The 26398-nt window shown below is 51.2% G+C and overlaps 1 protein-coding gene across 1 annotated transcript in view; it reads right to left on the minus strand.

Moving 5' to 3' along the window:
* cyfip2 (cytoplasmic FMR1 interacting protein 2) overlaps nucleotides 1-26398 on the minus strand; it is a 183725-nt gene that overhangs the window by 23089 nt on the left and 134238 nt on the right. Inside the window, exons 21-27 of the mRNA XM_072512939.1 lie at nucleotides 24000-24199; nucleotides 18374-18461; nucleotides 15360-15503; nucleotides 14395-14485; nucleotides 10712-10842; nucleotides 10006-10078; nucleotides 7123-7217 (exon numbers count right to left, since the gene is read on the minus strand). Of these exons, the coding sequence (XP_072369040.1) occupies nucleotides 7123-7217; nucleotides 10006-10078; nucleotides 10712-10842; nucleotides 14395-14485; nucleotides 15360-15503; nucleotides 18374-18461; nucleotides 24000-24199 (822 nt within the window). The remainder of the gene's footprint in view (nucleotides 1-7122; nucleotides 7218-10005; nucleotides 10079-10711; nucleotides 10843-14394; nucleotides 14486-15359; nucleotides 15504-18373; nucleotides 18462-23999; nucleotides 24200-26398) is intronic.

A 26398-nucleotide genomic window follows, 5' to 3' on the forward strand; every position in this document is an offset into this window, starting at 1 on the left:
CTCTCACTGGGGTACGGGTTCCACACACACTGACTCTCACTGGGGTCTGGGTTCTACACACACTGACTCTCACTGGGGTACAGTTCCACACACACTGACTCTCACTGGGGTACAGGTTTCACACACACTGACTCTCACTGGGGTACGGGTTCCACACACACGGACTCTCACTGGGGTATGGGCTCCACACATACTGACTCTCACTGGAGTACGGGTCCCACACACACTGACTCTCACTGGGGTACGGGTTCCACACACACTGACTCTCACTGGGGTACGGGTTCCACACACACTGACTCTCACTGGGGTACGGGTTCCACACACACTGACTCTCACTGGGGTATGGATTCCACACACACTGACTCTCACTGGGGTCTGGGTTCTACACACACCGACTCTCACTGGGGTACGGGTTCCACACACACTGACTCTCACTGGGGTCTGGGTTCCACACACACTGACTCTCACTGGGGTACGGGTTCCACACACACTGACTCTCACTGGGGTACAGGTTCCACACACACGGACTCTCACTGGGGTACGGGTTCCACACACACTGAACCTCACTGGGGTCTGGGTTCTACACACTGACTCTCACTGGGGTACGGGTTCCACACACACGGACTCTCACTGGGGTACGGGCTCCACACATACTGACTCTCACTGGGGTGTGGGTCCCACACACACTGACCCTCACTGGGGTATGGGTTCCACACACACGGACTCTCACTGGGGTACGGGCTCCACACATACTGACTCTCACTGGGGTACGGGTTCCACACACACTGACTGTCACTGGGGTCTGGGTTCTACACACTGACTCTCACTGGGGTCTGGGTTCCACACACACTGACTCTCACTGGGGTACGGGTTCCACACACTGACTCTCACTGGGGTCTGGGTTCTACACACACGGACTCTCACTGGGGTACGGGCTCCACACATACTGACTCTCACTGGGGTATGGGTCCCACACACACTGACCCTCACTGGGGTATGGGTTCCACACACACCGACTCTCACTGGGGTACAGGCTCCACACATACTGACTCTCACTGGGGTACGGGTTCTACACACACTGACACTCACTGGGGTACGGGTTCCACACATACTGACTCTCACTGGGGTACGGGTTCCACACACACTGACTCTCACTGGGGTCTGGGTTCTACACACACTGACTCTCACTGGGGTACAGTTCCACACACACTGACTCTCACTGGGGTACAGGTTTCACACACACTGACTCTCACTGGGGTACAGGTTCCACACACACTGACTCTCACTGGGGTACGGGTTCCACACACACTGAACCTCACTGGGGTCTGGGTTCTACACACTGACTCTCACTGGGGTACGGGTTCCACACACACGGACTCTCACTGGGGTACGGGCTCCACACATACTGACTCTCACTGGGGTGTGGGTCCCACACACACTGACCCTCACTGGGGTATGGGTTCCACACACACGGACTCTCACTGGGGTACGGGCTCCACACATACTGACTCTCACTGGGGTACGGGTTCCACACACACTGACTGTCACTGGGGTCTGGGTTCTACACACTGACTCTCACTGGGGTCTGGGTTCTACACACACGGACTCTCACTGGGGTACGGGCTCCACACATACTGACTCTCACTGGGGTATGGGTCCCACACACACTGACCCTCACTGGGGTATGGGTTCCACACACACCGACTCTCACTGGGGTACAGGCTCCACACATACTGACTCTCACTGGGGTACGGGTTCTACACACACTGACACTCACTGGGGTACGGGTTCCACACATACTGACTCTCACTGGGGTACGGGTTCCACACACACTGACTCTCACTGGGGTCTGGGTTCCACACACACTGACTCTCACTGGGGTACGGGTTCCACACACACTGACTCTCACTGGGGTACGGGTTCCATGCACACTGACTCTCACTGGGGTCTGTGTTACACACACACTGACTCTCACTGGGGTACGGGTTCCACACACTGACTCTCACTGGGGTACGGGTTCCACACACACTGACTCTCACTGGGGTATGGGTTCCACACACACTGACTCTCATTGGGATACGGGTTCCACACACACAGACTCTCACTGGGGTACGGGTTCCACACACTCTGACCCTCACTGGGGTACGGGTTCCACACACACTGACTCTCACTGGGGTACGGGCTCCACACACACTGACTCTCACTGTGGTACGGGTTCCACACACACGGACTCTCACTGGGGTATGGATTCCACACACACTGACTCTCACTGGGGTCTGGGTTCTACACACACTGACTCTCACTGGGGTACGGGTTCCACACACACTGACTCACTGGGGTCTGGGTTCCACACACACTGACTCTCACTGGGGTACGGGTTCCACACACACTGACTCTCACTGGGGTACAGGTTCCACACACACTGACTCTCACTGGGGTACGGGTTCCACACACACTGACCCTCACTGGGGTCTGGGTTCTACACACTGACTCTCACTGGGGTATGGGTTCCACACACACGGACTCTCACTGGGGTACGGGCTCCACACATACTGACTCTCACTGGGGTATGGGTCCCACACACACTGACCCTCACTGGGGTATGGGTTCCACACACACGGACTCTCACTGGGGTACGGGCTCCACACATACTGACTCTCACTGGGGTACGGGTTCCACACACACTGACTGTCACTGGGGTCTGGGTTCTACACACTGACTCTCACTGGGGTCTGGATTCCACACACACTGACTCTCACTGGGGTACGGGTTCCACACACACTGACTCTCGCTGGGGTCTGGGTTCTACACACACGGACTCTCACTGGGGTACGGGCTCCACACATACTGACTCTCACTGGGGTATGGGTCCCACACACACTGACCCTCACTGGGGTATGGGTTCCACACACACCGACTCTCACTGGGGTACTGGCTCCACACATACTGACTCTCACTGGGGTACGGGTTCTACACACACTGACACTCACTGGGGTACGGGTTCCACACATACTGACTCTCACTGGGGTACGGGTTCCACACACACTGACTCTCACTGGGGTACGGGTTCCACACACACTGACTCTCACTGGGGTACGGGTTCCACACACACTGACTCTCACTGGGGTATGGATTCCACACACACTGACTCTCACTGGGGTCTGGGTTCTACACACACCGACTCTCACTGGGGTACGGGTTCCACACACACTGACTCTCACTGGGGTCTGGGTTCCACACACACTGACTCTCACTGGGGTACGGGTTCCACACACACTGACTCTCACTGGGGTACAGGTTCCACACACACGGACTCTCACTGGGGTACGGGTTCCACACACACTGAACCTCACTGGGGTCTGGGTTCTACACACTGACTCTCACTGGGGTACGGGTTCCACACACACGGACTCTCACTGGGGTACGGGCTCCACACATACTGACTCTCACTGGGGTGTGGGTCCCACACACACTGACCCTCACTGGGGTATGGGTTCCACACACACGGACTCTCACTGGGGTACGGGCTCCACACATACTGACTCTCACTGGGGTACGGGTTCCACACACACTGACTGTCACTGGGGTCTGGGTTCTACACACTGACTCTCACTGGGGTCTGGGTTCCACACACACTGACTCTCACTGGGGTACGGGTTCCACACACTGACTCTCACTGGGGTCTGGGTTCTACACACACGGACTCTCACTGGGGTACGGGCTCCACACATACTGACTCTCACTGGGGTATGGGTCCCACACACACTGACCCTCACTGGGGTATGGGTTCCACACACACCGACTCTCACTGGGGTACAGGCTCCACACATACTGACTCTCACTGGGGTCCGGGTTCTACACACACTGACACTCACTGGGGTACGGGTTCCACACATACTGACTCTCACTGGGGTACGGGTTCCACACACACTGACTCTCACTGGGGTCTGGGTTCTACACACACTGACTCTCACTGGGGTACAGTTCCACACACACTGACTCTCACTGGGGTACAGGTTTCACACACACTGACTCTCACTGGGGTACGGGTTCCACACACACGGACTCTCACTGGGGTATGGGCTCCACACATACTGACTCTCACTGGAGTACGGGTCCCACACACACTGACTCTCACTGGGGTACGGGTTCCACACACACTGACTCTCACTGGGGTACGGGTTCCACACACACTGACTCTCACTGGGGTATGGATTCCACACACACTGACTCTCACTGGGGTCTGGGTTCTACACACACCGACTCTCACTGGGGTACGGGTTCCACACACACTGACTCTCACTGGGGTCTGGGTTCCACACACACTGACTCTCACTGGGGTACGGGTTCCACACACACTGACTCTCACTGGGGTACAGGTTCCACACACACGGACTCTCACTGGGGTACGGGTTCCACACACACTGAACCTCACTGGGGTCTGGGTTCTACACACTGACTCTCACTGGGGTACGGGTTCCACACACACGGACTCTCACTGGGGTACGGGCTCCACACATACTGACTCTCACTGGGGTGTGGGTCCCACACACACTGACCCTCACTGGGGTATGGGTTCCACACACACGGACTCTCACTGGGGTACGGGCTCCACACATACTGACTCTCACTGGGGTACGGGTTCCACACACACTGACTGTCACTGGGGTCTGGGTTCTACACACTGACTCTCACTGGGGTCTGGGTTCCACACACACTGACTCTCACTGGGGTACGGGTTCCACACACTGACTCTCACTGGGTTCTGGGTTCTACACACACGGACTCTCACTGGGGTACGGGCTCCACACATACTGACTCTCACTGGGGTATGGGTCCCACACACACTGACCCTCACTGGGGTATGGGTTCCACACACACCGACTCTCACTGGGGTACAGGCTCCACACATACTGACTCTCACTGGGGTACGGGTTCTACACACACTGACACTCACTGGGGTACGGGTTCCACACATACTGACTCTCACTGGGGTACGGGTTCCACACACACTGACTCTCACTGGGGTCTGGGTTCTACACACACTGACTCTCATTGGGGTACAGTTCCACACACACTGACTCTCACTGGGGTACAGGTTTCACACACACTGACTCTCACTGGGGTACGGGTTCCACACACACGGACTCTCACTGGGGTATGGGCTCCACACATACTGACTCTCACTTGGGTATGGGTCCCACACACACTGACTCTCACTGGGGTACGGGCTCCACACACACTGACTCTCACTGGGGTACGGGCTCCACACATACTGACTCTCACTGGGGTACGGGCTCCACACACACTGACTCTCACTGGACTACGGGTCCCACACACACTGACTCTCACTGGGGTATGGGTCCCACACACCCTAATTCTGGTTGGGGTAATTGGCCCCAATTCCCACCCTCCCCCACCCCCAAGGCTGATGCTGCCCCAGCCCCGGGGCTACCTCGGCTGCGATGAGCTAAAGGTTTTATGGAGTTTACTTACACTGACCGGTAGATTGTCTTTCCATCGCTGCGAAAAGTTCTGGGGGGGTAAAACAATTTTTATTTAGGAAAGAAACTCGTCAGAGGCCGACATTGTCGGCTGGTCACCTTGCTTTGGCTGCTGGTGATGCTCGAGGCCGCGGCTCGGGCAAGGGTCTCACAGGGCAGAGGTCAAGCCGCGTCCTCGAGCATCAAATCTTACGGGAAGGTAGGAGATTTCCAGGAAAATCTCATTAACGTGGGCGTGCAGGTCGTGGCTCCATCTGGCTTCACCGCAGGGCAAACAGCGAGCAGTTTGCCCGTAATCAAGGGTCTTTGCGGAAACTAACCCCCCGTCCCACCTGTTACGTTAGCTTATGTTCTGGCCACAAGAACAACAATTTGCAATTACACAAGGTCTTCAGCATAGTCAAATGTCTCAGGATGCTTCACAGTAATGTAAATCAAGGCGTACTTTCACACCCAGTCACGTGAAGGAGACAGCAAGGATGGTAGCATAGTGCAGAAGGAGGCCATTCGGCCCATTGAGTCTACACCGGCTATTGGAAAGAGCACCCTACCCTAGGTCAACACCTCCACCCTATCCCCATAACCCAGTAACCCCACCGAACACTAAGGGCAATTTTGGACACGAAGGGCAATTTATCATGGTCAATCCACCTAACCTGCACATCTTTGGACTGTGGGAGGAAACCGGAGCACCCAGAGGAAACCCACGCACACACGGGGAGGACGTGCAGACTCCGCAAAGACAGTGACCCAAGCCGGAATCGAACCTGGGACCCTGGAGCTGTGAAGCAATTGTGCTAACCATTACACTACCGTGCTGCCCGCACTTCCATGGACTGTGGGGAGGAAAGGGAGGTTTGCAAGGATGATGACATCAAGGGGTTTGAGGAGATTGGTGACGATGGCAGGTTTGAAGGAGTGAGGACTGATACCCAAGCGGAGAGAACCGTGAACTATATCAGCTGGCGTGGGGGCCAGCTGGAAGAGTTGAGCGGTTAGCAGTTTAGTGGGAACAGAGTCGAGAGAGCAGACGGTGGGTCTCACAGGCAAGCGTTGCAAAACTGTTGCTGTTAGCTTGTGGCAAAATCTGATGCGCTAGTGATTGACCATGGCACAATACTGAAGATTCCAGGGACTGTCTCATGACTGGTGCTGGGCTGGGTTTCCATTGGGTATATGTCCTATTCTGCAAGGTTCCTGCTGGGTAGTGTCCCATTGGGTGAGGCTCCCACTGGCTGAGATTCCTATTGGACGAGGCTCCCCTCTGGGTGAGGTCCCTTCTGGGTGTGGTTCACGCTGGGTAAGTCACCGGCTGGGTGAAAGTCCTTTCTAGGTCATGTATCCGCTGGGTGAAATTCCCGCTGGGAGAGTCTCCCGCTGGACTAGTCTCCCATTGGCCGAGTCACCCGTTGGTGAGTTCCCATTGGATGAGGTGCCCACTGTGTCTCCCGTTGAGTGAGGTTGACGGGGGGGGGGGGGGGGGGTGAGGTTCCTACCGAGTGTGTCTCCCGCTGGCTGAGTCTCTTGAAGTCTACCGCTGCCAGTATCGACTCAGGAAAATGATTGAGTGTAATGTGGGTTTAGGGAACACAATGCTACAGGATAATCGCTCCCTTACCTGTGGTGTTCCCAGTCTTTCAATTAAAGGAACAAGGTGGAGAGGAGCGTATTTTGCTTCCAAGCGTTTCATTCGGACTTCCAAACGTTCGCCCTCTGTTAACAAAACACCAAATTACACTCAGTTTCACACCACTTTCCCCATGTCTTCTGGCACTCTTCCAGTTCAATCTTTCACCAGGATCTGTACCGATCTCTCATTGGCTGCTTACCTATACAGATCCACATCATTTCTCTCCTGAACCACTGGCTGCATGAGAAATTCACTGACCCAATATCACTTTCCAAATTGTCCAAAGCGTGGCGACCATCCTCGGACTCGTGTATCTGTGATCACCAGCTCTTGTTAACCTCGTCACTCTCCCTCTCAGCATTCCTGCGATTGGCCGTGATCAATGCACAGGGTTACAGGCTAGGGTGGGGGAGTGGGCTTGGGTAGAGTGTTCTTTCAGAGGGTCAGTGCAGACACGATGGGCCGAATAACCTCTTTCTGCACTGCGGCCATTCTAACCAGATACAGACCAGATAACCTGGGAATTGGGACATGAGGAATGTCGAAAGAAGACTAAAGTTAAGAGAACAGATACCAAGGTATTGTTCAGGAAAATTCAGAGGGAGAAGTAAACAAAGTGTTCTGAATGAAAAAGAGAAGTTACAGTCACCAGCTTAAAGCAATTGTCAACAGTTTGTACAACAGTCAAAACAAAGAAATCCTAAAGGGGAAGTGACAAAATCTGGATGCTGGATTCATTGTTAAAAGTGGAGTGAAAGCTTTTTTAAACCGAGTCTGTTGGAAAATCTGGGCCGGACTTTGGAATGCAAACCGCTAAAGGAAAGCATGATTGTGAGATATTTTCAAGAGTATTTTTGGGACTGGAGTTCGGAAACTCTCACGTGGCAATTCTGAGGAGAAATTCATAGACACTAACTTGGATTCAAAGCGGAGTGTGTATTTGACCACAGCCAATCAGTGTGGTTAATGATACCATTATAGTTTAAAATGTACTTTGCAATCCATGTTAATCATAAATTTTGTATGTATTTGTTAAAATGGGGATGTGGGGGTGGGGGGAGATTGGGGGTAAAGGAGTATTATATAATAATCTAATTTTTTCATGTTTAATTTTTTTTTAAATCTTTTTTTTTTAAAGTGAATTTAAAATGGCCAATTCCTTTTATTAAATTAAAGAGCAATTTAGTTTGGCCAATTCACCTACCTTAAACATCTTTGGGTTACGGGGGTGAGACCCACGCAGACAACGGGAGAAATAAACACTTTTTTTCTTGTTGTTAAAATTGATTACAGGTCCTGAGACTCTTGTTCCTCCACTCTTAGCAAAAAATGTAAATGTTACGGTCAGCGGACTCGGGGTACCATTCTGGAATCTTCCGTCCAGTTATAACATCAACTCGGGTTTGTCAGGGCGTCAGGCTCTAACGGAAAACCGGCCTGTATCGCTCCAGATGATTTCAGCCACTCAATGCACAGACAGTCAGGGGGCTTGGTTTCTGCCGTCACTCCGGTGGAGCGCAGCCTGATAGAGCCAGCAAGGTTTGCTGCGCAGACATCGGGACGCCATCTTGGAAAGACACCCCGATCAGCGACACGGAGGACCCCCCCCCCCCCACAAGCAGTGGGGTGACCCCCGCCCTTCCCCTCACCACAGAACTATTGGAAGCTCTTCTCCTCCACCGCCCCACCAGCACAGAAGTATCGGGGGCTCTGCTCCCCTACACTCCCATCACACAAGTATCAGGGGCATTCCCCATCTCCCCCCCCCCCCTGCCCTCACAGGGTCAGCTCCCCTCCAACACACACGCACTCCCCCCATAGGACTCCCCAGAGGACCCATCCCTGGCACTGCCAACCTGGCAATGCCCCACACCTGTGTCCGGGGCTGTGCCAACCTGTGCCAGGGGCAGTGCCAGGGCATGTCTCGCTCCCCCGGGCGCTATACTTACTTTGCCGTCCCCGGCAGGTTCTCCTTGACAGATTTACATTCGTATATACCCCGTTGTAAACCTCACCGACGTGATTCAGTGAGGCAGAGGTGATCAGGTGGCTGGGAAGCTCTTTAATTTGATTTAAATGTATTAAAATTTGGGGGAACGAGGTTCCCGCCCAGTTACATCACCGGCGAGGACAGGAAGAATCAGGAAATTAGACTTCACCAGCGAGAGTCTTGTTTCCCAACTCTAGGGGCATGTTTTGCCTGAGTCGTTGTTTACACTGACAGCGAACAGAGGCTCAATACTGCCCCCATGGAGATACATACGTGCACACACACATGGAAGTACACATACATGCACACACACACACATGGAGGTGCACATACATGCACACACACATGGAGGTGCACATACATGCACACACACACATGGAGTTGCACATACATGCACACACACACATGGAGGTACACATACAAGCATACACGCACAATGGAGTTGCACATACATGCACACACACACATGGAATTGCACATACATGCACACACACATGGAGGTACACATTCATTTAAAAAAAAAAATTTAGTACCCAATTCAGTTTTTCCAATTAAGGGGCAACTTAGTGTGGCCAATCCACCTACCCTGAACATCTTTGGGTTGTGGGGGTGAAACCCACGCAAGACTTGGGGAGAATGTGCAAACTCCTCACGGACAGTGACCCAGGGCCAGGATTCGAACCTGGGACCTCGGTGCCGTGATGCAGAAGTGCTAACCACTGCGCTGTGCTGCCCGAGGTACACATACATACACACACACACACATGGAGGTACACATACAAGCACACACACACATGGAGGTACACATACATGCACACACACACACATGGAGTTACAGGCACACAGTCATGGACACACAATGTTACTTTGAAACTGCTGACCTTTGATGTAGACCCTGGGTAGAATGTTCTGGAAAGGTGCTGCATGCAGCAAATCACAAACCTCTTCTTGAGACTGTAAAGTAAGGGAAAGGCCAGCTGGAGTCACTGAGATCAGGATTCACGTTCAATTTACAAAGCAGCAAAAACCCAACAAATACCAACATCGATTCAACCCAGAATCATAATATTTGGAATTCACCAACCATTATCTACCAGCTTCAGAGCTGATTAGTGAAAAACCCCATGGCTTCAGCCTCTGGCTTCTTAATGGTTTGGAGAATTAATAACACCCCAACAATCCTTTCCAAGCCCCACTCCTCCAGCCCTATAACCCTCCCGTCAAAACGCATTCCTATAGTATCCTAACTCCCCATCCTGCCATCCCTCCTATATTCCCATCCTTCCAAGACCATCGAAGCCCATCTGTCTAACGCTAACTCGCTGACTGAAGTTACCTCGTTAGCCTCTCTAGCTCCAGGCTCATCTCAATGCTTCAAAGCAATCCTTAAAATCTCAAACGCCTCCCGTATATGTAATGTTTGCAGCACTTTTGGTCTCTGGAACCAGGAGGGCTTTCAACATTGAACAGTAACAGATCCATCCTCTGGGTCATATGTCCAATCGGAGGAGAATGACGCTATCACGCTCATCCTGGGAAGAGCGACACTGGGATTCTCCACCAATTGTGCCCTTTCTCAATGCTTACCAAGGCTTGCTCGATGAGCAAGCAGAAAAGGATTGCATTGCCGACCTCTCGGAGACTTTGGAACACGTCAGTCTTCAGTTCTGCATACTCAATGATGTCCTTGAGTTGGTGGTGGAAAAACTCCAGGATTCCTGGAACAGATAAGGGCAGGTTACAATCGATAAGATTTCACCATCATCTCATTACATCTCTGAACTCCATCTTACTGATCAATAACATCCCACACACTGACCCCTGACCCCATGAACACTGACCCAATCACACCAACCGCCAATCTGACACACTGACCCCTGACCCCGTCAACACTGACCTCCAATCTGACACACTGATCCCTGACTCCGTCAACACTGACCCAATCACTCCGACCCCATATCCGTCACACTGACCCCTGACTCCGTCAACACTGACCCAATCACTCCGACCCCATATCCATCACACTGACCCCTGACTCCATCAACACGGATCCAATCACACCGACCCCTGGTCTGCCACACTGACCCCTGACCCCCATCAACACAGACCCAATCACACTGACGCCTGATCTATCACACTGACCCCATCAACACTGACCCAATCATACTGACCCCTGATCTATCACACTGACCCCTGACCCCATCAACACTGACCCAATCATACCGACCCCTGATCTGTCACACTGAACCCTGACCCCATCAACACTGACCCAATCTCACTGACCTCTGATCTGCTGCACTGACCCCATCAACACGGAGCCAATCACACCGACCCCTGATCAGTCATGCTGACCCACCCGGACCCCCATCAACATGGATCCAATCACAACAACCCCTGATGAGACCTTAAGACATTGGATCAGAAGTATGCCATTCGGCCCATCGAGTTTGTTCCACCATTTAATCAGAACATGGCTGATCTGCTGTGACAATCCTGAACTCGTTTTCTGCCTTCACCCCATAACCCTCGATTCCCTGACTAATTAAAAATCTGTCTATCTCAGCCTTGAATGTACTTAATGATCCGGCCTCTACGACTCTCTGCGGTAAAGAATTCCACAGATTAACACCCCCTGAGAGAATAAATTCCTCCTCACCTCTGTCTCGGAGCCCTTACTCGGAGATTATGCCCTCTGGCCCTAGACTCTCCCACAACGGAAAAGAACCTCTCAGCATCCACCCTGTCAAGCCCCTGGCAATCCTATATGTCTTAATAAGGTCACCTTCTCACCACCAATGAGTACACACCCAACCTACTTAACCTCTCATCATAATAAAATCCCTCCTTACCCAAGGGATCAACCTTGCGAACCTTCTCTGGACTGTCTCCAATGTCAGTACATCTTTCCTGTGATAAGGGGATCAGAACTGTTCACAGTATTCCCGGTGTGGTCTGACTAATGCCTTGTATAGTTTTAGCAAGACTCCCCTATTTTTATACTCCCATTTCCTTTGAAATAAAAGCCAATATTCAATTTGCCTTCCCAATTACCTGATGAACTTGCACTTTTTGTTACATATGGACAAGGACCCCCAGCTCCCTCTGCGCTGCAGATTTCTGCAGTCTTTCTCCATTTGATTACTATTCAGCTCCTTTATTCTACCTACCAAAGTGCATACCTTCACATTTTCCTACATTATATTCCATCTGCCAAGTTTTTACTCACTCACCTAAGCTGTGGACTTTTTGTGGCCACCGATTTTTGAGTCATCCACAAACTTGCCAATAGTACATTAACTTTCCTCGTCCAAGTTATTAATATATATTGTAAATAATTGTGGCCCAGCACTGATCCCTGTGGCACACCTCTGGTTACATTTTGCAATACTGAAAATGCCCCTCCTATCCCAACTTCTATCAGTTAGCCAATCCTCTATCCATGTTAATATACTACGCCAAAACCATGGGCTCTTATCTTATCAAGTAGCCTTTTGTACAGTACATTATCAAACACTTTCTATCAAACTGATCCACCCTGACCCCCATCAACACTGACCCAATCACACCGACCCCTCTGTCACATTGCCATCCTCCCCCTGAGCCCTTTCAACACTGACCCAATCACACTGACCCTTGGCCTGTCAGTACTGACCACATCACCCTTACTCCAATCACACTGACCCTCGCAACACTGATCCTCATCACCGTCACTGGACACATCCTGGGCACCTCACGACACTTGTCCTCCCGTAGCATATCCAGGATTGTGAGGATTCCTGCAAAGTTTAGCCCCACCAGGTGAGTAAGAGGTTTTCTAAGCAATAATCTTTGTCGCTCTGGTTAAATTGACTGTGCCCCTCACCCCTCCCCGACACGGCACCTTCAGTCACTCTGCCTCAAGAGCTTCTCACTCATACTCCCCCATCCCCTTCATCAACTCCCTCAAAACCGCTGCCTCAAAGTTCGACATTCACTTAATGGGAGGTGATGTTTTATCATCATCTTCCCTCCTCCACGTCCAATACCACCCGGACCTATGCTCCCTCGGCCTTTCTCCAACTCCTCACAATCTCTACTCTCCCTACTTCCCTCCTGCTGGTGAATAATAATAATCTTTATTGTCACAAGTAGGCTTACATTATCACTGCAATGAAGTTACTGTGAAAACCCCCTAGTTGCCACACTCCGGCGCCTGTTTGGGTACACGGAGGGAGAATTCATAATAATAATAATAATAATAATTGCTTATCGTCACAAGTAGGCTTCAGTGAAGTTACTGTGAAAAGCCCCTAGTCACCACATTCCGGCGCCTGTTCGGGGAGGCCGGTACGGGAATTGAACACGCGCTGCTGGCCTTGTTCCGCATTACAAACCAGCTGTTTAGCCCACTGTGCTAAACCAGCTCCTATAACAGCGCGTCTTTCGGGACTTGTGGTAGGGAACCGGAGCACCCGGAGGAAACCCACGCAGACACGGGGAGAACGTGCAGACTCCGCCCAGACAGTGACCCGAGCCGGGAATCGAACCCGAGACCCTGGCGCTGTGAAGCAACAGTGCTAACCACTGTGCTACCCAACGTGCTGCCCACAAGCAGTTACGGGCAACTTCTTACATCAAAAGTTTCAAGATAAGAGGAAAACCACCTGGAGATTAGAAATCTCTCAATACAACAATGCCCCACATGGGGGAATAATTTCCTCTGTGCATTTAATCTAAACTGGTCCTTTACAAATGGATTTCAAACTCATTAGAAAGCGGTGCACCACCGAACGTGAATGAAGTAAAACAGAGAAATAGTTCGCTTTTGCTTCTGATCTGGAATTCACTGCCTGAAATGCTCGCGGAAGCAGGTGCAATAGTAACAGTCAAAGAGAATTGGATAAATACAGGCTTTGCAGAAATCTGCGGGCCTTTGGGGAAAGGTGGGAGAGTGTGACTAAGCGGACAGAACCAGAACAGACACAAGGGGGAGGGTGGCCTCTTTTGTGCTGCATTATTCTGTAATTTCGTGATTTAGGACCGAGGCAGCAGAAACTTTGTCAGATAGAGAGCAGCTGTCAGGCTGAGAGATTCATTCCCAGGATGTGTGGGTGAGGCAGCCACTGTCTGAACATTAGGTGGGAGGGTGTATGGGTGAAGTGAGCGACAACAGTAAAACCCTGGCCACCCACTCAGCCCCACCTCACTGCACATCCCGGCCTGATTTGACTGGGGTTGCTCAGGGTCACATGGGTCAATTGCCAGGTACCTCTCGCTTGCTGTCCACTGACCTGGGGATCCGTACTCGTGTCGAGGTAGGCGACAGATCTTAGGCATCACCTCGATGAGGGTCTTCACGTACTGCAAGATGGTGCCCTGCAACTGTGACATAGAATCATACAGGAGGCATTAATGAAATGAAATGAAAAATGAAAATCGCTTATTGTCACAAGTAGGCTTCAAATGAAGTTACTGTGAAAAACTCCTAGTCACAACATTCCGGCGCCTGTTCGGCGAGGCTGGTACGGGAATCGAACAGTGCTGCTGGCCTGCCTTGGTCTGCTTTCAAAGCCAGCGATTTAGCCCTGTGCTAAACCAGCTCTCATAAAATAATAATCGCTTATTGTCATAAGTAGGCTTCAATGAAGTTACTGTGAAAAGCCCCTAGTCGCCACATTCAGGCGCCTGCTCGGGGAGGCCGGTACGGGAATTGAACCCGCGCTGCTGGCCTTGTGGAGCATTACCAAGCCAGCGGTTTAGCTCACCGTGCTAAACCAGCCCCCATTAAACTCCATTAAGCGCACATGTAGCCCTCTGTGATGCATCCCCTCCCTCCCGTGCCTCACCTAGGCCCCCCACTGAATCCACAAACCCGGTCCTCCCACTGCCCCCTCACGGTCCCCCACCGGTGAATCCCCCACGAGGGGTTGGCTTTGGCGGGATCCTACCGTTGGGAAGGGCTGTAAAATCCCACACACTATTTTGACTAAGTTTGCAGAAGTTGCCCCTGTGCCTTCATCAATATCGATCCCTCCGTCAACATCTATAAAACATATCATCCGGTCATTATCATAGTCCTGTTTGTGAGAGTTTTGCAGTTTCTGAGCACAAATTGGCTGTCACATTACCGACATTACAACAGTAATTACAGTCAAAAGTACTTCATTGACTGTACAGCACTGGAGGGTCCTGTGCTCTCGGCATCAGCAGGTTAACCCTTTCTTTAGACCTGCCCTTGTCGGAGACAATCATTTACCAGACTTTTGACAATTTTCAGTAGCTCCTCCATCACCACAGCGATACCCTGGTAACCGAGCAGGCGGCAGATGGTTTTGAAGTGAGGGGGACCCACAAAATTGCGGAAGACGCTGTAGATGTGCGTGAAGGCGATATTCAGGGGCTGAGAAGACAGAATTTAGAGGAAGCGCAGACGGTTAACAAGGACAGAGCGGCGCTTGTAACATTACCCGCCAAAGTTCACCAGTCTGAAGCAATTCGCTGAATGTGACCCCTTTGAGGAGTTGGGGGGGGTGGGGGAGAGCCCTTGTGTTATTATCTGAAGTGGAACGGATCTCACTGTCACATACAACCATATCGCGAACCCAGCAATCGCACAGTCCCACCGGGGCGGCACGGGTTGGAGGGGGGTTGCATTGCAGCCATAGTTTGTGAAATTTGTTTTCTCTGTTGAGAGCAGGGAATCGTTCATTTCACACTCGGGTCTCCTCCGTTCCAGATCCGTACGGGAGTGCATTGAAACGGCGGTGTGCCGTCGCTCAAATTCACCTCGAGGGTGTGGAGAATGTGACATCTCCAACCACAAAGGACTGACCGTTAGTCAAGCAGCAGGGCTGCCTTCAAGGGGAATCCATGTGAGTGCGAAAGGAATAGAAGGATGGATGAGGGTAAATCAATAAAGGTGGAAGGAGGCTCACATGGAGCATAAACAGCAGCACTGGCCGGGTGGCCAGGCCGATTGCCAGGTGTGCAGCCAAAGTAACTTTTACCAAAGAGAAAATGCTGGAAATTCTCCGCAGGTCTGTAGGGAGAGAAAAGAGCTAACGTTTCGAGTCCGATGACTCTTTGTCAAAGATTCCAGCTTCCGCAGTGATTCGCTTTTATTACAAAGTAACTTTTACACTGGACGATAACAAAGCTGTTGTGTGGAGGTCTGGGGACTGTCCGCGATGGGCCATTTGCTCCGGCCAATCAGGGGAGGTAATTTTCTGATTCTACAGTGAGGGAGAATTGCTGCAATTCTCAAAGCAAAACGGTGGGGAGATTGCACAGGGGGTGGGCCGGGATTTCCGACCCACGTTCCTGAATACTGGAAAGGTGTCCCCAGTGTGCCGTGCAAAATAATTCATAGCGCAAGAAAAGCCATTTGCTCCATCAAGCCCACACGCTCACCACATTTTGGGCGCTATATCGGAAAGGTTTCCAAGTGTCATTTCGGGAGGGTTTGGCTGGGATTTTCCCTGTTGGCTTTGTCGGTGAGATCTACCCCGCTATTTAACCACACTTAATCATTCTTTTGGGCCTGGGGGAACTGAACCCGCCAGCCCGACTGGCTCCTCCGAGATCGGGCCTCCATTTGGAATGGTGTCCCAATCTCCGAGTGAGCTTGAAGGTCCGCCACACCCTTTACCCACAGGCAATGTCACCCCCCACACACACATAGGCATTACTCCACACACAGGCAATGTCACCCAGACAGACATGGGCATTACCCCCCAGCCCAAGTGAGGATACCCCGCGATGGGGTTGCTGAGTCCCCCCCATTTCCAGGCCTCGCCACGCCCCATTTTAGGCCCTCGCTTCAGAACTCCAACTCTTCACTCCCTCCCCAACCTTTCAGAAGCTCTTTCATACTCGCCCTCCCCCCGTCTCTTCGCCCCCTCCCCCCCATACACCACCATCTATAACTCCCTCATCTCTCCCTTCATGGACATGGCCTCCCTCAATCCTTGGCCCTTGGTAGTGCCACCTTAGCACCCGGGCACCATGGCACTGCCACCCTGCCGGTGCCCCTGCCAGTGCCACCTGGGCACCTTGGCAGTGCCAGGGTGCCAGTCAGGCAGTGCCAATGTGCCCGGGTGCCAGAGGGAGAGCCAGGGTGCCACCCTGCCCTGTCCTTGACCCCCCAAGAGTCTCTAATGACCTGGGAGACCCCCCACCCCTTGGTGCTGTTACGCCAGGTCCACAATTGTGAGGACCAGTAATAATCGGCACCCGTGTGACCTCTCACTGGGGTGCAGTTAGATCCCAAGAGGCTGTTAGATAGGTACGATAGATCTCGTTAATGAGATGGAGATTGTCCTTAATTGGTGATAATTGAAAATGCTAAAAATAAAATAGAAATATTTTCAAAAAAGAAAAATTGGGGATAATTTGCGACTGACCTGCCCAGGCAGGAGCTGCAACCTGCCAACAGAAGCGGGCCAGTTAGATCGCAAAGTGGCCAGCGTCCGGCACGGATCCCGGTTTCGGCTTCTCCTGCGACCTAACTGGCACGATCCACGCCTGACACAACACGGCCGTTAAATTGCACCCATAATCTCCTGTGATTCCCTTTCACCTGTTCCGTTCAGGTGGATGTTAAAGATTCCATGGCATGATTGGAAGTTCTGCCAGTATACCGGTCAACATTCCTCCCTCAACCAACACCGCCAAGAAATAAACAGATTATGCAATCATCCATCTTGTGACTGCAACTGGGAGATTGCTGGCACAAAATGGCTGCCATACATTGGCCTGCACACAGCGACAGAACGTCAAAGGGTTAAGTTCCGCATTGGGTCCAAGAATAAACCCAAACATATTAGTTTAAAAAAAAGCATTGAAAAAACAACATTCAGTGAAGCATAAAATTTAAAACTTAACAAATATTTCTTGATGCGACCATCAAGTCACACAAAACCAGGAGTAGAAGTAAACTGTGGCTTTAATCAACTAGAACAGTGCCTGCCTGCGACTGATCTGTTAGTGGGAGCCGCCTACAGGGCGACTGCTCTTTATACCTCCCCTCAAGGGGTGGAACCAGGGGCGGAGCCCACACAGGCCCCAACATGCTACATCATAGGTAATACCTTACAATGGCCCATAGGTGGAGCCCACATGGGCAACAGCGTAATACAGATATGCACATGGTGAATTGTTACAGCAATACATTCACCACATTGCTCAAGTTTCTGGATTGAGAATCCAGTACATATATAATTTATTCCAGCATCACATCATTAACCAGGTAGTCAGGCATCTCCCACTCACCTTTGACCCATACAGGTAATATGGCTGGACACTGGCAGGTTTGTCCCTCTGTGGCTCATCTGTAAAGGGAATTGCAGTCCGAACAAACCTGGGTTTGCAAAGAAAAAGAGGTTGTTTCACGGCAAGAGAAATAAACTTGATTTTGTGAAGATTCTGCTCATTCAGGGTTAAGGCTGTAAGTGGCAGGCAGGTCACAGTGAAGTTCAAGGTCAGAATGTCAGAGTCAAACACTCCCAGGACAAGTACAGCACAGGGATAGATACAGAGTAAAGCTCCCTCTACACTGTCCCCATCAAACACTCCCAGGACAGGGACAGCACGGGGTTAGATACAGAGTAAAGCTCCCTCTACACTGTCCCCATCAAACACTCCCAGGACAGGTACAGCACGGGGTTAGATACAGAGTAAAGCTCCCTCTACACAGTCCCCATCAAACACTCCCAGGACAGGTACAGCACGGGGTAAGATACAGAGTAAAGCTCCCTCTACACTGCACCCATCAAACACTCCCAGGACAGGTACATCACGGGGTTAAATACAGAGTAAAGCTCCCTCTACACTGTCCCCATCGAACATTCCCAGGACAGGTACAGCACGGGGTTAAATACAGAGTAAAGCTCCCTCTACACTGTCCCCATCAAACACTCCCAGGACAGGTACAGCACGAGGTTAAATACAGAGTAAAGCTCCGTCTACACTGTCCCCATCGAACACTCCCAGGACAGGTACAGCACAGGGTTAGATACAGAGTAAAGCTCCCTCTACACTGTCCCCTTAAAACGCTCCCAGGACAGGTACAGCACGGGGTTAGATACAGAGTAAAGCTCCCTCTACACTGTTCCCATCAAACACTCCCAGGACAGGTACAGCACGGGGTTAGATACAGAGTAAAGCTCCCTCTACACTGTCCCCATCAAACACTCCCAGGACAGGTACAGCACGGGGTAAGATACAGAGTAAAGCTCCCTCTACACTGCACCCATCAAACACTCCCAGGACAGGTACAGCACGGGGTTAAATACAGAGTAAAGCTCCCTCTACACTGTCCCCATCGAACATTCCCAGGACAGGTACAGCACGGGGTTAAATACAGAGAAAGGTCCCTCGACATTGTCCCCATCAAACACTCCCAGGACAGGTACAGCACGAGGTTAAATACAGAGTAAAGCTCCGTCTACACTGTCCCCATCGAACACTCCCAGGACAGGTACAGCACAGGGTGAGATACAGAGTAAAGCTCCCTCTACACTGTCCCCTTAAAACGCTCCCAGGACAGGTACAACACGGGGTTAGATACAGAGTAAAGCTCCCTCTACACTGTTCCCATCAAACACTCCCAGGACAGGTACAGCACGGGGTTAGATACAGAGTAAAGCTCCCTCTACACTGTCCCATTAAAATGCTCCCAGGACAGGTACAGCACAGGGTTAGATACAGAGTAAAGCTCCCTCTACACATCCCCCTCAAACACTCCCAGGACAGGTACAGCACAGGGTTAGATACAGAGTAAAGCTCCCTCTACACTGTCCCCTTAAAACGCTCCCAGGACAGGTACAGCACGGGGTTAGATACAGAGTAAAGCTCCCTCTACACTGTCCCCATCAAACACTCCCAGGACTGGTACAGCACGGGGTTAGATACAGAGTAAAGCTCCCTCTACACTGACCCCTTAAAACGCTCCCAGGACAGGTACAGCACGGGGTTAGATACAGAGTAAAGCTCCCTCTACTCTGTCCCCATCAAACACTCCCAGGACAGGTACAGCACGGGGTTAGATACAGAGTAAAGCTCCCTCGACACTGCCTCCATCAAACACTCCCAGGACTGGTACAGCAGGGGGTTAGATACAGAGTAAAGCTCCCTCTACACTGACCCCTTAAAACACTCCCAGGACAGGTACAGCATGGGGTTAGATACAGAGTAAAGCTCCCTCTACACTGACCCCTTAAAACACTCCCAGGACAGGTACAGCACGGGGTTAGATACAGAGTAAAGCTCCCTCTACACTGTCCCCAGCAAACACTCCCAGGACAGGTACAGCACGGGGTTAGATACAGAGTAAAGCTCCCTCTACACTGTCCCCATCAAACACTCCCAGGACAGGTACAGCACGGGTTTAGATACAGAGTAAAGCTCCCTCTACACTGTTCCCATCGAACACTCCCAGTGCAGGTACAGCACGGGTTTAGATACAGAGTAAAGCTCCCTCTACACTGTCCCCATCAAACACTCCCAAGACAGGTACAGCACGGGGTTAGATACAGAGTAAAGCTCCCTCTACACTGCCCCATCAAACACTCCCAGGACAGGTACAGCACGGGGTTAGATACCGAGTAAAGCTCCCTCTACACTGTCCCCAGCAAACACTCCCAGGACAGGTACAGCACGGGGTTAGATACAGAGTAAAGCTCCCTTTACACTGTCCCCAGCAAACACTCCCAGGACAGGTACAGCTCGGGGGTACAGCTCGGGGTTAGATACAGAGTAAAGCTCCCTCTACACTGTCCCCATCAAACACTCCCAGGACAGGTACAGCATGGGGTTAGATACAGAGTAAAGCTCCCTCTACACTGTCCCCATCAAACACTCCCAGGACAGGTACAGCACGGGGTTAGATACAGAGTAAAGCTCCCTCTACACTGTCCCCATCAAACACTCCCAGGACAGGTACAGCATGGGGTTAGATACAGAGTAAAGCTCCCTCTACACTGTCCCCATCAAACACTCCCAGGACAGGTACAGCATGGGGTTAGATACAGAGTAAAGTCTCCTCTATATTTAACAATGCATCTTCGTTCCAATTTTGTTGCAAACATAATTTAATTTACCAAATGTTTCCCAATTTCTGCAAAGTTGTCTGTCAGCTTAAAAAGCAAACTTATCCTTCTCTCTCTCCAGCTGATCACCCTGGTCCGGGTATTCCCTGTTGGGTGGACGGTGCTCGCTCAGGTATCTCACAGTGAGAAGAATTGTCCAAGTCTAAAGTGTGAAAACCGAGACATCAGGAAACACGGGTTCGGGCTGGAGCCATGATAACAGACGTGTTTCAAATTATGAAAGAATGAGCTGGGATAGATAGAAGCAAACGGTTTGCGGTGGTTGAAGGGTTAAGAACGATATACAATTAAATGTAAACGATTCAGCAGAGATGGCAGGTGAAATCTCTTCACGCAGAGAAATATGCAGACATGAGATTCATCTCTTGAGTCAGTGGCGGCATAGTGGCACAGTGGTTGGCACTGCTGCCTCACAGTTACAGGGTCCCAGGTTCGATTCCCCGCTGGGGCACTGTCTGTGCGGAGTCTGCACGTTCTCCCCGTATCTGCGTGGGTTTCCTCCGAGTGCTCCGGTTTCCTCCCACAGTCCAAAGGTGTGCAGTCTAGATAGATTGGCCGTGATAAATCGCCCCTTAGTGTGCAGGTTAGGTGGGCTGTGGGGATGGGCCGGGGAAGTGGGTCGAGGCGGGGTATTCTTTCAGAGGGTCAGCGCCGACTTGATTGGCCAAATGGCCTTCTCTGCACTGTAGGAATTCTATGGTTCTGTGCCTGAGAAAGAAGCAGTCTCGATATTGAAGTTTAAGGTTGAAGAGCTGGTTCAAGTAAAAGGGGTTGAAGGATAATGAAATGGAGCAGGCAAATGTGACTGGAATTATTTGCTCAGATAAAGGGTAAATATCAACAGGGCCTGGGTGGGTTGAATGTGTATCAATGTGTTCCATGTATTTGATGTGGAGATGCCGGCGTTGGACTGGGGTGAGCACAGTAAGAAGTTTTACAACACCAGGTTAAAGTCCAACCGGTTTGTTTCGATGTCGCTAGCTTTCGGAGCGGAGACATCGAAACAAACCTGTTGGACCTGAACCTGGTGTTGTAAAACTTCTTAATGTATTTGATGAGCAGAGATTCCTTCCAACTAAATATTGGGAAGAACAAAGTCTTTGCCTTCGGTCCCTGTCACAAACTCCGTTTCCTCATCACCAACTCCATCACCCTCCTGGTAACAACCTGCGATTGTTCGCAGCCATGGTGTCGAGTTTGACTCCGCCATGGACACCTGGCCACATAACTCAGCATCTCGCAGGCTGCCCTTACCCAACTTTGAAACACCACCCTCCGGCCTCTGTTCCTCTGCTGCTGAAGTCTTGGCGGATCCATAGAAAAAGAAATGGCACTGAACGAGGCCATTCGGCCCATCGCTTCTGCCCCAGTCAATCCCACTTTCCACCACCTGGTCCGGAGCCTCGCAAGTTACAGCACTTCAGACCCAGACCCAGGTACCTTCGAAATGAGTTGAGCATTTCGGCCCCAATCGCCAACTTTGGCAGTGAATTCCAGACACCCACCACCCTCTGGCTGAATAGGTTTTTCCTCATGTCCCCTCTAATCTTTCTGCCAATAACGTTAACCACCTGACCCCTCAGCTAGGGGAAAAATGCCTTTCCTGTCCTCCCTGTATAGGCCCTCATAATTTTGTATATACCAATTCGATCACCCCTTAGCTTTCTCTGTTGCAAGAAAAATAACACCAGCCCATCCAATCTCTCCTCATAGCTGCAATTTTCCAGCCCTGACAACATTCTTGTGAATCTCCCTTGCACTCACTCCAGAGCTAATTGTGCCCTTCCTGTAGTGTGGTGACCAGAACTATTGTTTTTGTTTTTATAAATTTATAGTATTTATTTTCCAATTAAGGGGCAATTTAGTGTGGCCAATCCACTTAACCTGCACATCTTTGGGTTCTGGGGGCTGAAACCCAAGCAGACACGTGGAGAATGTGCAAACTCCACACAGACAGTGACCCAGGGCTGGGATTCGAACCTCAGCGCCGCAGTCCCAGTGCTAACCACTGCGTCACGTGCCGCCCCTCCATGTGCTTTCTTGGACCATCTTGCCCACCTGTCCTGCCACCTTCAAAGACCTGTGGACATGCGCACCAAGGTATCTCACTTCCCCAACCCATCTCAATATCCTCCTGTATCTCACTTCCCCAACCCATCTCAATATCCTCCTGTATCTCACTTCCCCAACCCATCTCAATATCCTCCTGTTTATTGAGAATTCTCTTGCTTTGTTTCCCTTCCCCAAGATGTTTCCCTTCACGCTTTTCTGGATTGAATTCCATTTGCCACTTGCCCGCTCACTCAACTAAACCATTGATATCATTCTGAAGTCAACAGCCGTCCTCGTCACTATCAACTACACGGCCAATCTTTTTGTCATCTGCCAATCACGCCTCCCACATTTTAGTCCAAATCATTAACATGTACAACGAACAGCAATGGACCCAACACTGAGCCCTGTGGAACACCGTTGGAAACCACTCTCCATTCTCAATAACATCCATCAACCATCATCCTTTGCTTCCTGTCGTTGATCCCATTTTGGGTCCAAGTTGCCATCAACCCCTCTATCCCATGGGACGTCACTTTTTAGACTTCATCCAGGTCTTTGTTATCGCTAGACTCTGAGGGTCACACTATGACAGTGACAAGAGACACGACCAGCTGCAGAGAGCTGGAGGGATCACCAGGAGCAATCCCTGGATTGGGAATGCAGAGGAAAGAAGGGGCTGAGAAAATGCCAACCCCCCACCTCACCACCCCGCCCATCAGATAGACGGTACTGACCGATTGGTTGATCCGTTGTAGCAGTAATTGGGCAAGAAATCAAAGTTGAGTTCCCAGAAGACATGAAGAGTGATTCGCCCATAGGGAGCAGACACGTTGTGATTGGCCTCTCTGAACATGGCATCAAAGCTGTCCAGGGTCATGTGTTTGGAGAGCAGGCGATGAGTGAGACGATTAACCTCAAACAACCACTCCAGTTCCTATAGGGTAAAAGAGCAGAGAGTTTTGTCAACAATTCATTCTAACCTCTAACTCCTACAATTCTGTTCCCATTTCTTGTCTCGATTTTTAAAATTAATTTACCGGATGTGGGCATTGCTGGCTAGGGCAGCATTTATTACCCATCCCTAATTGCCCTTGAGAAGTTGGTGGTGAGCCACCTTCTTGAACCACTGCAGTTCATGTGGTGTAGGTACACCCTCAGTGCTGTCAGGGAGGGAGTTCCAAGATTTTAATCCAGCGACAGTGAAGGAACGACCGATATGTTTCCACGTCAGGATTGTGAGTGACTTGGAGGGGAATCTACAGGTGATGGGGTTCCCAGGTATCTGCTGCCCTTGTCCTTCTAGTTGGAAGCGGTTGTGGGTTTGGAAAGCGCGGCCTAAGGAGCCTTGGTGAATTGCTGCAGCGCATCTTGTTGATGGCACACTTGGCCGACTCTGTGTGTCAGTGGTGGAGGAAGAGTGGATGGGGAAGCAATCAAGTGGGCTGTTTTGCCCTGGGTGGGGTTGAGCTTCCTGACTGTTGACACTGCGCTCATCAAGGCAAGTGGAGAGTATTCCATTACACTTCTGACTTGTGCCTTGTAGATGGTGAACAGGCTTTGGGGAGTTACCCGCCGCAGGATTCCTAGCCTCTTGTAGGCATAGTGTATATATGGCTGGTCCAGTTCAGTTTTTGGTCAATGGTAACCCCAAGGGTGTTGATAGTGGGGTAGTCAGCAATGGTAATGCCACTGAATGTCAAGGGTGATAGTTATAATCTCTCTTGTTGGAGATGGTCATTGCCTGGCACTCGTGTGGCGTGAATGTTACTTGACACTTGTCAGCCCAAGCCTGGATATTGTCCAGCTCTTGCTGCATTTGGACATGGGTTGTTTCAGTAACTTGAGTTGTTACAAATGGTGTTGAAAATTGTGCAGCAGTCATCAGCGAAATTACCCACTTACAATGGAAGGGGGGTCATTGGTGAAGCAGCTGAAGGTGGTTGTGCCAGGGCACTACCCTGAGGAACTCCTGCAGTGATGCCCTGGAAGTAAGATGATTGACCTCCAACCGTCACAATCGTCTTCCTTTGTGCCAGGTATGACTCTAACCAGCCGAGGTATGGGCAGCACGGTGGCGCAGTGGTTAGCACTGCTGCCCCACGGTGCCAGGGACCCGGGTTCGATCCTGGCCCCGAGTCACTGTCCGTGTGGAGTTTGCACATTCTCCCCGTGTCTGTGTGGGTCTCACCCCCACAATCCAAAAAGATGTGCAGGGTGGGTGAATTGGTCACGCTAAAATTGCCTCTTAATTGGAAAAAAAAGAATTGGGTACTCTAAATTTATTTTTAAAAACCGGCCGAGATTTTCCCCCCGATTCCCAGCACGGTAGCACAAGTGGATAGTACTGTGGCTTCACAGCGCCAGGGTCCCAGGTTCGATTCCCCGCTGGGTCACTGTCTGTGCGGAGTCTGCACCTTCGCCCCGTGTGTGCGCGGGTTTCCTCCGGGTGCTCCGGTTTCCTCCCACAGCCCAAAGATGTGCAGGGTAGGTGGATTGGCCATGATAAATTGCCCTTAGTGGCCAAAAATGTTAGGAGGGGCTATTGGGTTACGGGGATAGGGTGGAAGTGAGGGCTTAAGTGGGTCGGTGCAGACTCGATGGGCCGAATGGCCTCCTTCTGCACTGTATGTTCTAAATCCCATTGACACCAGTTTAGCTAGGGCCCCTCGATGCCATATTCGGTCAAATGCTGCCTTGATGTCGAGGGCAGTCACTCTCCCCTCACCTCTGGAGTTCAGCTCTATTGTCCATGTTTGAGCCAAGGCTGTAATGCGGTGAAGAGATGAGTGACCCTGGCGGAACACAACTATTGCTAAGCAAATGCTGCTCGATAGCGCTGTTGACTCCTTCTACCGAGAGTAGACTGATCGGGCGGTGATTGGTCAGTTTGGGTTGATCCTGCTTTTTGAACAGCACATAACCAGGAGATTTTCCACATTGCCGGGGAGATGTCAGTGTTGTAGCTGTACTGGAAGAGCTTGGCAAGGGAAACAGCACCCACAGTGTGAGCACCGTTGCAGGAATATTGTCAGGGCACATAGCCTTTTCAGTATCCAGTGCCTTCAGCTGTTTCTTGATTTCCCGTGGACTGAATCGTATTGGCCGAAGACGGACACCTGCGATGCAGGGGGAG

This window comes from Scyliorhinus torazame, chromosome 7 (assembly GCF_047496885.1).
Source record: "Scyliorhinus torazame isolate Kashiwa2021f chromosome 7, sScyTor2.1, whole genome shotgun sequence".
Classification (NCBI taxonomy): Eukaryota; Metazoa; Chordata; class Chondrichthyes; order Carcharhiniformes; family Scyliorhinidae; genus Scyliorhinus; species Scyliorhinus torazame.